Source organism: Lissotriton helveticus, chromosome 5_1, assembly GCF_964261635.1.
Source record: "Lissotriton helveticus chromosome 5_1, aLisHel1.1, whole genome shotgun sequence".
NCBI classification, from domain to species: Eukaryota; Metazoa; Chordata; class Amphibia; order Caudata; family Salamandridae; genus Lissotriton; species Lissotriton helveticus.
In genome coordinates, this window is record NC_136065.1 from 561864530 (window position 1) to 561882754 (window position 18225).

General features: G+C 41.1%; 1 protein-coding gene across 2 annotated transcripts in view; it reads right to left on the minus strand.

The window, feature by feature from the left end:
- The window catches only part of PAPSS2 (3'-phosphoadenosine 5'-phosphosulfate synthase 2), a 182544-nt gene that overhangs the window by 45091 nt on the left and 119228 nt on the right, over positions 1-18225 (minus strand). Inside the window, exons 5-8 of one of the 2 annotated variants that reach the window (XM_078642893.1) lie at positions 15319-15437; positions 15106-15219; positions 10904-11015; positions 4922-4966 (exon numbers count right to left, since the gene is read on the minus strand). In XM_078642893.1, the coding sequence (XP_078499019.1) occupies positions 4922-4966; positions 10904-11015; positions 15106-15219; positions 15319-15437 (390 nt within the window). The remainder of the gene's footprint in view (positions 1-4921; positions 4967-10903; positions 11016-15105; positions 15220-15318; positions 15438-18225) is intronic. The other variant, XM_078642894.1, reaches the window with a different exon arrangement.

Sequence of the window (18225 nt, forward strand, 5' to 3'; positions counted from 1 at the left end):
CCTAAAGCCGGCCCTGCAGATAAGTATGGCTGATGAAGTAAGAGCTTGTCTGTCGCTGTTTATAATGAGTCTTAGCTGAAGAGTGTGGTTGATCAAGAGAGTGGTTGATCATGTACAAGCGAGGGCTGAGTTTATGAAGATCCGTTTGTACTAAGTGACTGTAGTTAACGTGTAATGGAAGAGAGTCAGTAGATGCATGCAGAATAAGCACTTATTTTCAATGCTATAATACAGTGGATCACTTTATGTTCCCGCCTAATGCAGCAGTCAGCAGCTAAATTGACGACCAGACAAGAAACATGAATTTCAGACACCCAACTATATAATGCACTAAATCTAATGTCCCCATCACACACTCGACTGCAATAGAACACTGTGAAGGTGTTGCCATGCTTCTTTCGTCTGAGATTTATCAGCATGCTCACAATATGTCTTCGAAATGGAACACTTTTATTTCAAAAAAAATTCTCATGCTAAGCTTGAGTTACTTTAGTGTGGTAAGATGTCCGAGATCAAATGCAACTCTATTGGTGGTGAGGCAAAGCAGACCTGTGCATTCTGTAAGTACTTAGAAATGCAGTTAATGTAATCTATTCGAATTTACGATAAAAGTGTTAACACTGAACAATAAACCCAATATTATGAGGCTGATCATGCAGTGCTGTGTCCAGAAAATTGCATACCTAACTTCGATAGAGAAATAAAGTGCAATTTAATCTCAAACACATGCATGCAACTCACTCCAACTAGTGCCAACCTACATGACAGCAGTACGCATCCACCTCAACATTCGTAGCATACCTTATGGAGATATGTTGAGGGTCTCGGACCCTGTGCCATGTAAGAGGAATTCACAAGGGAAAAGAAGTAAAAAGAGAAAGATTTAAAGGCAGAGGTTTTGAAAGAAGACCACTTGACAGTGCATTTTAAAGCAAGTTCAACAGAACAAATATATACATTTAAAAATCCAAAATGGCCGACCAAAAACGGACTCGATTGAAATAATTTGCACAACTTGCAAACACAAAATGAACAACCAAAACCGATTACTAAACTAGCCTGCCCTGCATTAGAATGTTTCAAAGTAAATGAAGCAATTTATTACGAATTGAAATATCTAAATATCTATCTATCTATTATAATACGTTCTGTAAATACAAAAAAACTAAAATGGAACTTCTAGTAACGTTATAACCATTATTGCCCTGGACCTGTTTGCCTCCACAGGGGGAGAGCTGAAAACGAGGTTGGTACCTTAGGTAAAAGGGTACAGTACATAAGATTTGCACAAAGCATATGCTTGAGTGGGAGTTACTACTCCGTAGAACAAAGAGTAAATGGATATGGACTTTGTTAGTAAAGTGCCGGCTGCTCTTTAAAATAATATAAATATTTAGCTTTTGGGACAAGCAATATGTAATGTGGGTTTTCCTGCTTGGAAGTTTTGATGATGACAATCAGTGAAGGAAATGAAAAGGTTTTCCAACAATTAGAGATGTTAACTAGTCATTTTTTGGGCAATCTTGACGGTCAGAACCCCTCTTCTCTGCACCCTTTCAAGAAAGTCAGCAGCACCCTACTTTCTGACTAGGATTTCCTTTCTGCTTGCATACACACAGCGTCTGGAGGAAATTCAGTTTGGTCAGCACACGTTACAGATTCTGTAAAAATAAAGAAGGTGATGGGTGAAAAGCTTAAGTTGGCCCCTTTCACTACCAATTACTGAGGGTCGCATTGCAATCCTCATTTTTTCCTCACTATGAATCTGCCAACAGTGACCTACCAGATATAAGGTAGCCTAGTTCCTCCTCCAGTAGGAACAGCCCAGCTTGAACAGCAAGTCTATGCCCCCTCTTAGAAGCACAAGTGACTGCCACACTGTTTCGTCCTTTTTGAACCTTATCAATGGGTTGAAGCTGGAGTCGAAAGTATTTTACCGGACCCACATTTGAACAAGCCCATCACACTTGAGTGTCACTGGTAATTACACTGACCCTCTTGCCAATCGATCTCTTTTTTTCACCTGACTGTGCCATTACAAACGTGTACCAAAAATATGCAAATAAATGAGATATGTTAATTTCTAATTTCTAACCAATCAAGATAAAAAACGCTTTCTCTGGTCGCTTTCAGAAAGGCTAACAACATTCTTCTTTACAACCAATGAATTTTGTAATTTTTTCCATCTGCTCGCATCAGCACAGCACGATTCAGTATGATGTGCTCATGCTACTTATCATGTTTATTAATATAACAAATGAAACTCACGATAGCTTAATTAATGCCATTTCGTTAAATAAATATATATATATATATCTATAGATTGCCGCTCAAAAGTCCAAAGTAGATTTACATCCACAGGAACAAAACACTCGCGGGGGCCGTTTGAATCAATTTATTGCGAGACAAACACAGCAAACAACAAATATCTATAGCTATATAGATATATATTTATATATAAAAAATGGGAATAATACATAATATTCCTAGAAAATCTAAGTGATCTGTCACTCTGCTTAAAGAATGACTCCCGCCAATCATCAAAATATGCATTACTTTCTTTTAACGTTGTACAATCGCTTGAAATTTTAAATGCTTATAACCTAGTACTAAATTCATGCAATGTGATTAATGAAAAGAGGTTTTCCAATTTCTGAAAAAAGAAATGTGTTTTTGAGAAAACCACATGATGTACCACGTGACACTTGAAGTGTCTGGTGATGAGAAACAAGTTCATTCTTGACCTCTGTGTGAGAACTGGTGAATGTGACAGCCCATTCCTTCAGGGGGTTTTGGACAAATTGCAGGGACCTTTAATAAGCCGAGGAAGTGATGCAGTGGAATTGTGAGGTCACTTCTGTGTTGGTCATGAGTGGCTCAACAACTGAGTGCTGGAGCATCTTTCATACCGAATTCTTCACATTTTTTCCTCAGGGCCACTTCAACGTAGAAAATGATGTCCTTCTTTTCTTCCTTTGCATTTAAACTCCCATATTCACTTATGGTAATGGACTTCACAAAACTCCTTTCTTCAACACAGCCTCCAGAGTCTAACATACACACGATGGGCCTGGTTTACAAACTGCAATTTTTAGTACGTTTTGTAATACTACAAATTGCAATTAACAAACTACAAACAGAGTTTTACGCCTCCACTGTGGAGTCTACGCAGACGTAAGTAAAGGTTTTAGTAGTAAATATGGGAGACATACAGTGGTGTGGCTTAAAGAAGGGGCAGGCTTACTACAAAGAGGGGATGGAAGGGAGGAGTAAAAGGGGTTTAGGAAGGAGGGGTTTTAGAGAGGGAAATCAGACAAGAGTAAGCCAAATGCTACACTCAGGGGATGAAGATCTGGAACTTACTCTTTGATCTTAAGTTTATACTTGGAGTTTGAGAATGTTAAAAATTGTAAACTTACCCTAAAGAGTAAACCTACTCATAAGCGCATGTTACCTTTTTTAATCAGTTCCCAAATATGTGTGAATAGACCTCAATGGGTTAAATTCTCACCACAAATCCCGGAAAGTCCAATTCATCCTTGCATCCTTCTTCAAAGGTCAGTAAATTTAGTACCAATAAACTGGGTGCAATGACACCTCTAATTTAAAGTGCTTAGCAAATGTGTGGTTTAAGCATTATATAAAAAAACAAATTATTGTCTACCAACAACTATTCCAATCTTCTTGTGAAGACTTATTTTGATTGCAGGTACATTTACTTAGTAAGAGTGTATCTCCATGCACAGAAGTTATCCTCTTCTTTTCACTTATGAGAATTTAACAGCCATTCATCAGTATGCAATAATATATATATATCTATATAGATCTATATCTATATATTTTTTTCCTTATTTTTTCATTGGGTCCTGCTTCTGTTTCCATTAGACTGCCTCATTTCCATCATGACCATGCACCCACCACAACACATACTGTGTGTAAAGAAATATCAGACCCCACAAATACTTTAAGAGTTTAAATGCTATTTTGGAAAAACATGATGGATTAGGTAAGCTAGTCTGCAACACAGTTGAAATGCATAATATTGGAATTTGAATCCAGTCCACCACATTTCTAGAATGCCAACTGATACGATCATTGAACATCACATCATTTACAACAAAAGCATGGTAATTAAGGACAACTTGTTGATATTTATAGGAAGGTTCAGATAATCTGCAAAATAAGCCAAAAACGTCCCTACAGGAGACGTCCAAAATGACAAAAAAACTGGCTTAGTCGGATATATCATATAAGGATCGCTAAACAAAACAGCCAATGGCTGTGTACAAACTGCAAACACCAAATATTACATTATTTTCATAATTAAATATGCTTTGGAAGGAGATGGATCACAGCAAATATCCAAATGAACTTCATATTAGAAATTAGGTCTATTTACATAATTATTTGAGGAGAGTTAATTAAAACCCTCTTCAGACGTGTGCCTCCATTGGGGTGTGACACACTACTATGTTTTTACAGTTGGATGCAGAGTAAGATTAGGGGTTCAGAATGATCATCAAGCATGATGTCTTTGGTTGACGTCATTCTAAACAGTTACAAGCATCTCCTCGAATACCAAAAAATTGCACACACAAAAAAGCTTGGCATGGTCAGATCAATGCCTGTACTCATATTGATTTGGATCGAATTTTCAGAAAAGGTAATCGTGCAAATCAGTTTCTATTAAAATCTTACATTTAAAAATGTTGTAGGCTGTGTTGGATTTTGGTATCAAGATATTCGAGGTGAGGCTCTAGAGAAGTGCATAGAGGCTTTTTAGTAAGACTTTCTCCCATTCTTTGTTGACTGGAAAGAAATCCTTATTAAACAGGGCTCACGCTGATTTCGTGGGATATGAAATGTAAGGGGAAGGGCTCCAAAAATCTGATCAGGAAGGAAAAAACAAACATCAACTCACCACTGGAAATTTGGAGTGGTGTATCTGATCTAATGGACTGTATATCTGAGAAAAAGTTATCATACACATAACCAGGTTAATTCAGTACAGGCTGAACAGGCAAATGAATGCAAATATTATATTGCACATAAAATGGCACATGAAAGGAGTATACAAATAATCAATCACCTGCTTCCTTCATTACTCTGTAGCAACTGAGAATAAAAACGAACATCATAATGGAAACATTTCAAAATTCTAAATTTAAAAGCAATACAGTAGAGACCATGGAATAAAACATTGACAAAATAAAGATCCCTAGACTCCGTGTAACTGCCGTTTGCTTTAGTGCTTTATTAAAGGTCCATGATATGACATGGTCCATTACTTTGTAATCGTTTTCACTTTTAGAGCTTTAGTGATTTTCAACCTGGGCTGAAAGATCTGTTGCTCCATAATAAGGTGTACTGGTGGAGGGCTAAACCAGTAATTTGCATCAATATTCAGAGTTGGGCAAGTCAGCAGTAGAGCATTAAAACGTTTAATGCTATACAGTTGTACTGAACTGGAATTAAAACGAATGGGTAATAGAAGTAAGGTTTTGGTGGTATCTGCGTTTTGGTCTAAATGTGTTCCAAAAGGCATTATTCTGGGTCTATGAATAACGTGCAATGGCAGGCCTGCTTCAAACTCATTGTTTTACATCTTTTTCCAAAGCGAGAAAATATATGTACGTGGCCACATGCACTTGGCAATATTTTATGCAATCTTTCCTGGCAGCACCTGTATCTTTTATATTATATCCAACATGTTGCCATGAATACCTAAACATAGCAGACTACAAGATTTCATGTGTGTGGATTAGCCTCTCAAATTATCTACATCTGTACTAACCTCTTGTTTGCCAAACTCATAACCTGAGGAATGAAAACTTAAATCAAATTAAAGAATTCCCATAGATTTGTAACAACTCACAGAAGCACATGAGCAGTGCCTAAGGAACAAGGACAGGGACCAGGGCAGATGATTGTATTATTTTAACCACACACATTTGACATAATCCCATTAAGACCTCCAATTTTTGGTCATTCGGTCATCTACCCTGTTAGAGAATATGGCAATATTTTCCGTCCATTGTTTTCTCACACCTCATATTAAACTTTGGTGTCATTCATAGTCATGTTAGAGTTTAGGTCATCAACAGTTCCAAATATTCTAGTGGTGTTCAGTATTTAAAAAAATCTTTGGATCTTAACAGGGTCAGATTGAAACTTGTCCATTTAGAATTTTTGAACAATCTACTAAACATAAGATTCAACCACGGGCTGCTGTAATGACTTCAGACAATTTAAACTAGAATCCTGTATCTTCTTATCAATGCTATCAAAAGCCAAAGAGAAAAGAAGAAGTAGTATTTCACTCCATAGTGGTAGAGGGTAGACCTTCATTGATATTAGCAAGTATGCCTTCGTCTAACTTCAGAGTCAAGTTAGTCATCCAGTAAATGGCACTGTTCTCTGTGCTCCTAGAGCTGATGCAGAACTGCCTGATCTATCATGTTGGCCAATATAAGAAAATTGGATGCAGGTCTGTACTTACTCAGTGCTTAAGAGTCTGATATGGATCCACGATTGCTCGCTGTGGATTTTTAGGGACAGAAGAATGCGAAAAGTAAGCATTGATTGATTTTACGACATTTTAATGATTCTTGCTTGACAGATCTCCAGTGAAGTGGCCGAACGGACTAGTCTGTTCAGAACTTTTGTGACTTTAGATAAAGATAGGGTTTGCGATTTAGTAAAAGGTCTTGGAATCTTGTCAGCTCTCTCTGCCTGTGCAGAATCAGCACCTTAATTCTTACACAAGCAACATGATCACTGCTTATAAACATTTACAGGAAGCCTTTAAGACATGTAAAGCATCATCAGACATGGTCACTCTCATTGGGAATGCTAATTAGTCTGCTGATATTGTAGGCTTGCCTGGCTCTCTGAGTGGCCTTTACGTATCCCTTACAAGCACTATTGGGCTTCAACTGGCAGCTGGATAGCAATATCGAAGTGCAACACAGTACATTTATGCAGCCGGTCCTAATAGAATTAATTTATCTTCCTGATTTTATCACAGTTTTTAAGGCTTTCCATTATGCAGTTCTACTGAAAATAATTAATTTGCTATTATATTTATTTATGCTTGTTGATTATACCATGTTTTGCATCTTCAAGGTGCTATGTGATAGAACAAAAGAACCCTTTGTCCGCCTTTTTTTTTTTTTTTTTTTTTTAAAACCTTTATTGTGCACAAAAAGTGACAAATACGAACCCACAACCTACAGGTCGGGCACGATACAGTAAGCACAAAAGCAAATAGGACAAATTCCCAGCAGCACCAGGATTTATAGCAACAATCAAGAAATAGCCCTGCAAACGAGTACGTGTCACCAGGAAACAGGAGCATTAAAGGTTAGTTTTAAAAGTTATAACAAGAACTTAAACAGTAAGGAGAGAGATCAAGGAGTACTGAGTCCGAAACATTACGTCAGAACAGGAGGAAACAACAGCATAGTGTGGAAGCAAACCCATAAGCGAGCATCAAAAAACAACATGGCAAATCAGGGGCAAAGAACAAGAGCTGCGACTAGCAAGTACGCGCCACGTAGCACGCCACCCTCTTCCACTGACCCGTCCCCCGGACCCAGAACAGAAACAGATAAAGAAAAGCGCAGAAAATAGATAAGGCCCATAGAAATGAACTGTATGAAATGAAAACCCACCCCCCACCCTACAACAAAGCGGAGGCTATGGCCTACCCCCCCCGGCAGCGTGTCTGTCGCCCACTAAAGAACCCGAAATATAGAAAAAGAAAGAAAGAAACAGAAAAAGAATACCCTAATAACAGAGGAGGGCCGAATTCCAAAGCACCCGGACTCCCCGGCCGGTAAGTCTCTCCACCACCCAGAACTACAGGATTAGAGCGACAATACGGAAAAAAGCAGGGAGAGACGTCAGAATTAGTGTAGCACGCGTCGAGGAAGCGTCCCAACCCGGGCCCCCCACCCGCCCATCAAGAACAAGAAAACAAACAGGATCACCCCTAACCCTGGCCAGATTTCAAGCGACCATCCAAATACGACCCCGGATAGCACATCGCCCCACAGAGAACAAAGGGGTAAAATGGCCGCCCTCTACAAGAAGAAGGGCCCCCTGCACAAATAGTACAAACCCAGTCACTAAGCGTGGCACAGATCCAGTATATCGCCGCACCAAAATCCACCCAGTCCAGCATGAAACAGCAATAGAAACCCTCAGCATCGCCATCCTGAGCAGCGTAGGAACACCATGGCGTCTCCAATCGAGCCGCAAACGAGGATAAGGGTCCACACAGGATAGGAAACAATGTAGCTTGCATGAAATACAGTGGCGGCAGTCCTGAAAAGAATCCAGTCACAGAGCGTTTCACCCGCTGAGAAGTACGCCGCAAAAATGTCTCGATTGCAAGTCCAGGAGAAAGTTGATCAACCTCAGAAGGGGTTCCGGCTGGCGGGGCACTCCCCGATCCCAGAGCGACCGCGTCCAACTTCGCGCCAAGCGCACAGGAGCAATCGCGCCATTCTGCCCTCAAATCGGCCAGCGCTGCAAGGATGGAGGCGCGAGTGATGCAAGGCGGTCGAGCTAATGAATCGGCAGCGCGGAGTTCAGCGAGGTGTGCCGACCGCCACTTAGAGCCATGGAGGGCACCATCACTAGGGGCAGAGACGGAACCCAGTCGCGCCACCGAGGGGACGAGCGCCATATTGTGCCCCAACACAGGGGCAACTACACATAGGAATGGGTCCCAGGATAGGTAGCTGGGGTGCAGGCACAGGCAAAGTCCAGAACTCCCTTCAATAGTGTACAACAACGCATGCAGGACTCGGCATGGAGACCCGATCCTGCGTGGAACAAAGGCGAGCTGTAGCGACCATTTCCTCCTCTCACCACACAATATAGCGCAGCTCACCACACACCGCCATGAAGGGAGGAAGCGACGAAGACCAGTGCCGGTCAAGCAGCTCCGTCACAGGAGGAATCGGCACGGTTACCGAACCGGCCAAAAATCGTAGCAGGGGACACAGGCTCAGCATCCGTCCGTGGGCTCCGAGAAGCTCTAGCCGTCTCCAGCAGAGCACATCCACCCGGGGCACAGGTCCAGGGCTCGGCACCGGTCGTCGAGGAAATCCGCATTTATCACCAGTAATCGGGCCGGGAAGAGCACCGGAGAAACGCCACCAGCGACAGCGCACCTCTCTCGCCTTTTCGCGGCCACCGCGCCTCAGGATAACAATCAGGATGAAGTTTTAGTAGAACAGGCTCGGGGAGCCGGGCAACTACACGTCCGTCTCCGCCGCCATCTTGGCTCCTCCTCTGTCCGCCTTTTTAAATGAGAGTAAGATGAAACCCTGTGAAAATATACAAGCAGGATCAGCAATCATTGTGGAACTCTTTCTCCCACCAGAGCTGCAGCATCAGCACTATTCCAATGGCTTTAAAATGAGTTTTTAAAAAAAACAATCAAACCCACTATTAGATAAAATCATAAATAGGAAGGCTTGTTGTACCGCTCCGAGTTCTACTGCTTAGACCATAGTGACAGGGATGCCAAGATGTCAGTGTGCCGCTGGCTATAAACTATGGGCCTCATTACAATACACGGCAGCGCAGCAAACCTTCCTGCTGCGCTACCGTGTGCCAAAATAAAAGGCCGAGAATGCCCTGTATCTACAAAAAAAGGCACATTCCTGTCCTTCTCCTCTGCGCTGGCGCTCAAACAGCAGCAGCTCAGAGACCCATGCATCATTTCGCAAGTGTGCCTGAGCTGAGGGGAATATTGTTTTTGTGCAGGAAGGGACACCATTAAAGGCATTTTCCTCTTACTATGCATGCTGCAGAATGCAGCATGCATATAAAGAGAAAAAAACAAGGAGACATAAAAGTATTTCTCCTCGATGCGCCTCCTTACGCCTCCCCTGGGGAGGCATAGAATTCTGACACTTTCCCAGGTTTACAAAATGTTATAAATCTGTGAATGCGTCAAGTTCCATGGATGTTGCGAGGGAACACCCACAGTAACACCCATGGAATGTCCCTTTCACGCAGGGTAACTTTACAAGGGCTTGTAAATATGGGGGAGCCCATTGCGCTGCCGGTTCGTCAATAATAGTGACGCACCGGCGGTGCAAGGGGCTTGTGAATAAGCTCATATAAGTCCTACTAAAAGAACAAAGACTAGGGATCCTTTTTTTTTTACATCAAATAGAGATGTCAGCAGTGAAACAAACTGTAAGTAACCCTGTCACATGCAGTCTACCTGAAGGAACAGCATTTGCTGTGGACACTCACTCCTAGACCCATTTTGCTGCCTGCGAATTTTTATAAGGACTGACAGAACATCTGATTCATCCTGCTGAAGTTTTTGCCACTCCGAAAATCCTCTCAGAGGCTGCAGACATATAGAGAATCTCACAGAGCGAGAAAAAATAATATATTGTCCAGAAAGAAGTTTATTTAGACCGATGCATTGTCTCCTTAAATAACACCTTTGTAAATATAAAGTTTGCAGAGGAGATTTACGATGAGAGAATTTTCTGTGTAACTTTATCACCTGCTACAAAATTATCAGACAGTTTTCTTGCTGACAAAAGTAAACTAGCAAAATTGTTCTGTCAAACAAGAAACGGAAGTGTCCTGAAAGGAATTCAAAGGTGCAAGTAAACTGTTACTATCTGACAAGATATCAATTTCATGAAGTCCTGTCTCGACTTAATCCTGAAAACCACTTGAGAACAATACTGGGTGTGGGATTCCATGTGCACATCACAGCAGCTCACCTACATTCAGAAATGTAGCAGGTCATCTTTTTAGCGGTCTAACAAAGTTCGGAGACATCAAAAAGGATTGAATATCTTTATTCAAACGGAAAACCTAGAAAGTGCTTAGGAAAGGTGTACGCAACCGGAAATCTTACCTTCTAGGAGGATATCAAAATGGAGTACTTGGAGGTACTCTTTCTCACGCATGAAACCCTTTAAAGGCGTGGCCCATCCTTCGCTGAGCACCTGAACCCACTGTAGATCCAGCTAGAAAAAGAACAGAAACCTCTGTAAGGACGCTGCTGTTGTGCAGAGTTGGCACAAGAGCTCCAGAATTACTATACAATGATTAAGCAAAGGAAGTACCAGGTTACTCTCTCTCTCTCTCTCTCTCTCTCTCTCTCTCTCTCTCTCTCTCTCCCTATATATATATATACACGTGAACAAGGCTGTTGAGCTGAAACGCGTTGTGTAATAAACTGCAAAACCTAATTTTGGGTCCCTTTGCCTTACTGCCTGAGAGCGCATGATGAACTTTTTTTCTACGTGAGATATATATATATATATATATATATATATATATAATATCCTATAAAAAAATATAAAATTACCTAGTAGGACAGTAAGAAGGCATTAGCATATGATGACAAGCATAGGGTTGCTAATACTCTGATGGTTACTTATATAACTTTTGCTTTCATTGACAAAACACTTAAGATCATTATAAAATGATTGAATCATTTTTCCAGCTGTCCGATCTGTATTGTTTTTCTTTTATTCCCAAAGTTTCCTTTAATTTGTTTTCTTAGTAAGCGAAGTTTGAACGGATCCAATTTTCAAGGGCCCCAGAAACTAAACCTTCAGAAACACTGATGTTTCCTAGATTAAGAAAGATTCTAAACTGGTCTCCACACAATGATGTGCTAGAATTCTTACGTAGATGCTTCTTGACACTTTAGTAAGCAACAACCTTAACACCTAATAGTGATGGGGAAGAGCCAGAAAATAATTATTAAAAAGCCAGGTTTGAAACTTGTGTTGAAAACAAAATGGATTTGTTTCTAGTCGCAAACTCACGGGAGAGAGTTCCACAGTTTGGCCACTACTGTAGAAAAAGCACATCTCGGTAAGTGACCATTCTTGCCCGGGTAGTGGCAAGCAAGAATTGTTTTGCTAATCCGAAGAAGCAAGACGGTTAATAGATGGAAAATGTATTGGCATGAAAGGGCGGGGGAGGTCGGGGTGAGCTGATCATAGGGCTTCATGGTCAATTGTTCAGGCCTTAAAGGCTTCTTGGCGTTGAATGAAAAGCCAATGTAGAGATCACAGTACTGGTGGCATATGCAATCTATTTGTAAGCACTTGTATGGTAGCTTCTGAACAAGTTGCGGTCAATGTAAGATTTTGCATAGAGAGCCAAGGTAGATTGAATTAGCATAGTCAAGAAGAGATTAAATGATAGTGTTCACTATTGAGGTCTGCAAAGAAGAATCAATTGAAAGGAGGATCCTTAGGCGAAAGCGGGTGAAGCAGGTGCGGCCCACATTTATGGATTGGGCTTCCAGGGACAGCATTCTGTCCACAAAATGTCTACGTCCTGCAACACTGTTTAAGGTTTTGAAGAACTGTCCAATATATCTGGTCATAAGCTTATGTCCCATTCTACTACCAATGAAGCTGAGAAAATTAGGATCTAGATTTGGCCAGCTTCATCGTCTGAATTTTATTGCCATCTAAGACCTGACAATGGTAAGGGCCCCTGTTAAAGGTTGTCTTTTGATGGAGAAACGTTTGATAACTAGTTGAAAAAAAGTGAAGTATCACTAGCCTATATGTCATACTATTGCTTGGTGGAGCACTTCGTCCTGGGGCGCAGGTACATTTTGAACAGAAAGAACAAGAGGTGTGGCCCTTACGGGATGCCACACTTAAAGTTGTAAACCTTTGAAGAGTACAGGGGAAGAGTGATAACTTGCAATCTGCATGAAATGAAAGATGCTATCCTCTACAAAACCATAACAGTGATGCCTGCTACTTCCAGAGTGTGACGCACAATACTGTGGCCAATTATATGAAATGCATTCAGCAAGTCTAAGATGACTAACATGCCAGTTTATCATTTATCAAGGAGATGGTGCAGACAGAATGGATAGGACCACCAGCTCAACTCTATGACCGAAACAGTATCGCGCTTGTTGCCTGTCCAATGATTAGGTGGTTCGATTCTGCCCAGTACTGAAGCTGACACTTTTTCCAGACGTTTGCCAATGTAAGGGAGCAAGGAGATGGATTTAAGATTGTTCATGTGATTGACTACCTGGGTGGGTTTCTATAGCAGAGGAATCACTATGACTACCTTCCAGAGGTTTGTAAAAATGACACACGCTAAGGAACTCATAAAAACAGTCAGGAAAATGTCACCTTCAGCTAAACGGAGTAGCTATAGATGCCTTTCTGGAAAATAACATTTGCAACCGCAAGGATGGCTATAAGTCATGGGCTAGTGCTGTTCGCATGTTGGGCCCCGGCATTTATATATTTTTTTACAAGTTAAGAATTAGGCATCCTGGTCTGGGACGGAGCGATTCCATTTGTGCCTGCTGGTCGACCAATCAACTCCTATAATGAGAAGTTAGTTGATGGTCATATTAGTGTAGTTTTGGAATGCAGAAATTGGGCTTAGGTTTGATGCGTTCTGGCTTTTTATTGTAAATTAAATCCAATCATTGCTGATTAAATTGGCCCTTTTGTATTACCCGTTTTTTGTTGGATGGATATGTTGGTGAACATTTTCTAGATTGAATTTTCAATAATCATTGGGTTCATCAGAAGAGTGGGTGGAAGGCCTATCCCAATTGCCCATAGTGCACGCGTCATTAGGGTTCCCTTAGGTGATTGCAGACATTTTACTCTGATCAGGGAAGAAGGGAGGGTGGAAGGAGGATGATTTTTATCTACAGAGAAACAAAAAAACAGGATAAGTCAAGAAACTTGGAAACCTCTGCAAAGGGTGAAAATTTGGAACTTAACAAAACTCTGCAGAATAAAATAAAGTTGCACTTGCCCTACTTATCATGATCGGTTGAATTAAACTTTGCCCAATATTTTGTTGTTATGCCGTCTTTAAAAAAAGGCCAGCAATGAAGTGCCTACAACCGCTCTTTCATGCTATTAGATCTGCGATGATGCCATTAAAATCGCATATATTTCAGCTTCCCTCCTATAGAACAGATCCAGACTTAGCTGCTTTGTGACTGCCTGGGGTATTCAAGTTAGCAGGAGCTCATGAGCTCGACGCCTTGGAGTGGGGAATAACAGACTAATAGTGCATGTTAGTTACCATTCCAATGAAAGCAAACAGTGAAAGTTTGCTATTTGATACATTGATGTGCACCTGGTTTCAACTGCTGCAAATTGGGAGCAAGCACTTGCCAGTTGCACCCCCATTGTAATCCCAATTTGGAAGCAAAATCCTGGTTGTGCTGAAAACAGAATTACGAACTCAATTGTGATTGAGGCCTATTTAAGTGATGGCTTTCTGCCACACAAAGCCCTACAAATCATGAAATCCACATTTTGCTTCCATAGAAGTCATAGAAAAGTAAACTGCCACTACTGACTGACTGATGAGTTTCACTGGGTGTAGTACACACACATTTCACACTATACACAGCAGTGGCTGGGAGAAATGATAAAGAGTCCAAAAGCCTTAAGATCTGTTGTTGGTTGTCCCAGGGTCCCTCAACCAGGAGGCTTATTGTTAGACATTTTCTCTTGGCCGCTTCACAAGGGCAGATTCGATCTAAGGGTCCCGCAGGCAAACCGAAGCACAACCAGCATCACATTCTACCTGCATGAAAAATGACTTTTCAAAATCACATTTACGGTTCACTAGTAAAAAAGTAGTATGCCTTTACTAGCATGAAGATTTGAACAGAACAAAATGAAGTACAGGCATCTGATAAATAACCCTGGCTGTGACACATACCTGTGAAGCTCCTGCACTGATCTTTCAAAAACACCCAATATACTGTGAAACTATCCAGGCAAAGTGAAATGGCCACTTACAAGATAAACAGACTTTAACACCTTTGGTTTTTCAAGCTCTAAGACATGTAGGAAGCTACTAACCAATGGTAGCAAAACATAGCTGGTTGGCGTGCATACCAAATAAATAAATAGCATAATAATGTTTTATTTTTGACACAGTCTTTTCCCTAGGTCAATATTCCAAACACCAACCTGTTTCACCTTACTCAAAATCAGATTACATACCATTGTGTATAGTTCCTTCCTCTAATTTAAAAAATAATTTGCTTGCAAGGTCCATAGTTTTCTAATGCTTTCAGTATCCTACCGTTGTAATTGTCAGTGTGGGTAACTTCTCAGCCTCCGCTCGTACATCTTCCAGCTTGTTCTCCGGCACAAAGAGTTCCTGAACTTCGGTCACAGCAGCGGCGGGAACGATGGACTATGGGAACATAGGTGTATGTTAATCGCGGTGGCCCCAAGCCAAAAGTACATGTAATATCAGAAACGTTGATTGACAGGCGGGTTACTCAGTGTGTACCTGTTCCTGCAGAAGCCCCACCACCTGCTGGATGCACTCACTGACTGAATGAACGTTTGTTTTCAGTACTAGCTCTGGGGCCTGGGGCTTTTCATACTGTGCATCAATCCCAGTGAAACCTAGGAGTCAAGAAAAATAGCAAAACTGATACTCTGCCTGCAGACGTAGTCATTTGAAGCCAGTCAGGGCCAATGGCACATGCTTCGCATAACCATGCACTACTGTAATATAGCAGTTTGAATCCTGCGGCAACTCCAAGGCAGTGCCACATGACAACAAAAGACCCCAAAATACAATTGTAAAGGGGCTGACGTTAGTGGTTGCACCCTCCAGCGGAAATGCTGAAAAGGGCCCAATTCACTTCACTCATTTCACCACTTCAGTATCACTTAGGTTTCATCAGCGAGCGCAAAGGGGAAATTAACAATGGTGGTACATCTACAAGGATGGTGTACGTTCCACAGTAGTACTTTAAGGTTAAGGGAGGAACATGGGTGCTCCATGAGAAAATGAAGAGGGGGCCATTGGGAAGGTGATAAACAACCACAAAGTCAGACACCTTGAAGATGATTTTTTTCACATATGGTTCCTGGCACTACTAAAATAGATGGAGTAAACCTCCAAAATGTCCCTGGGTTTTCCTGGGAGATTAGGGGAAAAGGTCTGCTCTGCAAGGAAAACCTTTTCCCTTGTGAATGAAATAACAAAAAGTAAGATACCTTTGCACCTTAACTGCAGCCATAAACCAGTGGGCAATCAGCCAAATTAGAGCTAGGCCTGCTCATGGAAATCTACAATTTTGGTGGATGTATGTCCATGGTACATTGGCGTGCTATATATCACAAAGAGTGAGTAACTTTACGAAAAAAGATTTAGTTAGGCATACGTCTCCGTTACTAATTTGTTTGTGAATGAAGCCAAAAAACTTATTAGGAACATCCCACCATCCATTTTTGTGACACCCCCTACAGTTTTGCATCAGTCAAGTCCAATAGTGAAAGCCCACTTCATACCTGCTTGTATAGTGGATGCCCTCGCAGCTTTTGTCAGCCTTCTGCTATTTTTCTATTTTTTTAAATTGTATTTATTTTCTTCTATATCTTTTGCTAGCTAGTACCGGTAAAACCAGAACAGTCAGACATGTGAGACATGTTGAGACATTGTTTGAGAAATATTCAAAGTATAAATTCTGCTCTTCATGATGACAGCGCCTATTATTATGACAATTAAAGGGAAAGGTGAAGCTACCAGTGAAAACTAAGTCATGTAAGTCTCTGCTAAAGATTCTCATATATAAAAAAAACAACATTAATTCTTCTTGCTCGAATATGAAACTATGCAACATAAATACCTGAAAACTAATACGTTCAGTGTGCCATCTAGTCTTGCCAAAACATGTTCGCTCTTTCTCTACATCATATATTGATTTTCATAATCTTGTCTCAAATGACTCCTACACACTCTGGATTTCTATGTGCGGTGGGTCATGAGTCTGTAAAGTGTTCTCCTTCTCCTTGGGCTTAGGTCCAAGCTAGATTAAATATAGAGATATATTAAATAAATGATCCGCAAGGAGCCATTCATATGTTAGTGGGCCTGCTTCAAAAGGCTTGAGAAAATATGAGACCTGCCCAAGGGTGAAATATCAACTTTAATTCACTACTAGTCGCTTACTTTGTGTTCAGTGGGACCAGGAAAGTTTTGCACCCTCAGAGCCTTTGATGTGTCCCCTTCCCTTACCAAATAGGCTTTCTGAGAAGTAAGAAGGACGGAAGAATAAAGACTGACAGAGTTCTTACTCTGATGCAAAGACTAATGCAAGCTTGAGTTTCAGAGAGGTTTAGATGTCAGATTTTTGGGTTTGGTAGTAAAACATCAGTATTTGGAAAAGCGTTTTTTCATTAAGAGAGATTTACATTAGAAACAGCTTACCATTGGGACACGGTTGGCTTAGAAATTACATCCTTAGAAACACGGGGGCATATTACCTAGAAATAGCGATATTTATCGCTAAGCAGGGTTAGCGGTAATAATTTTATCACCGCACTACGACGATTTTTATCGCTGAGATACCTTGCTATCATCAAGGTTTATCTCAGAAACGATAAAAATCATTCGAAATGCGTGAATATCGCTGGAAATACAGCGATATTCACACATTATCGTGACAATGCTCTTAGCCATGTTATCCACCTCCCATTGAATAACATGGCTAAGAACTGCTCTGGGCAGGTGTTAGCTTTGGAGATATTCGCGCTTAGCGCGAATATTTCCAAAACTACGCCTTTGTAGGTAATAGGAGATAGCGATGTTAGCGACTGTTTTCAGTCGCTAACATCTTGGCACGCCCACTTTGCATGTCATTAGCGATAAATATCGCTGACATGCAAAGCGGGCCCCAAGATGCTCGCTATCGCCTATTAGCTGTCGCTAACTAGTGTTAGCGACAGCTAGGTAATAGGGAGATCATTTCATCTCCGCTTTCTTGGCTTTTAAAGCCAAAAAAGCGGAGATAAATCCCTTGATAATATGCCCCACGGTTCTCTGTATATAATGTTTATCTACAACCCTTGGAATTTTGGCACCTCTAGATCTTGAAAGCCTTCGAGATTTGTGAAACAAGAACATGAGACAATAATTTCCTTCTTGTATGTCTTACGGGTGGATCCAGCTCAGTGCTTAACTTAAAAAAAAATTAGTGCCTGTGCCCAGGGCTCTGCTCAGAAGCTCATGGTTGGTTCAATTTAATGTTGGCATGACAAATACCAAGGATGCATAGGCCTACATCCACCTCCTACCACTTTAATCCAGCACCAGACACTCCCTGCCCATTTATCTCACTCTTACAGGTTACTGCTTTCTTCAACCACCAGCTCAAATTAAGCACTGACTCAGCATAAATGCCAG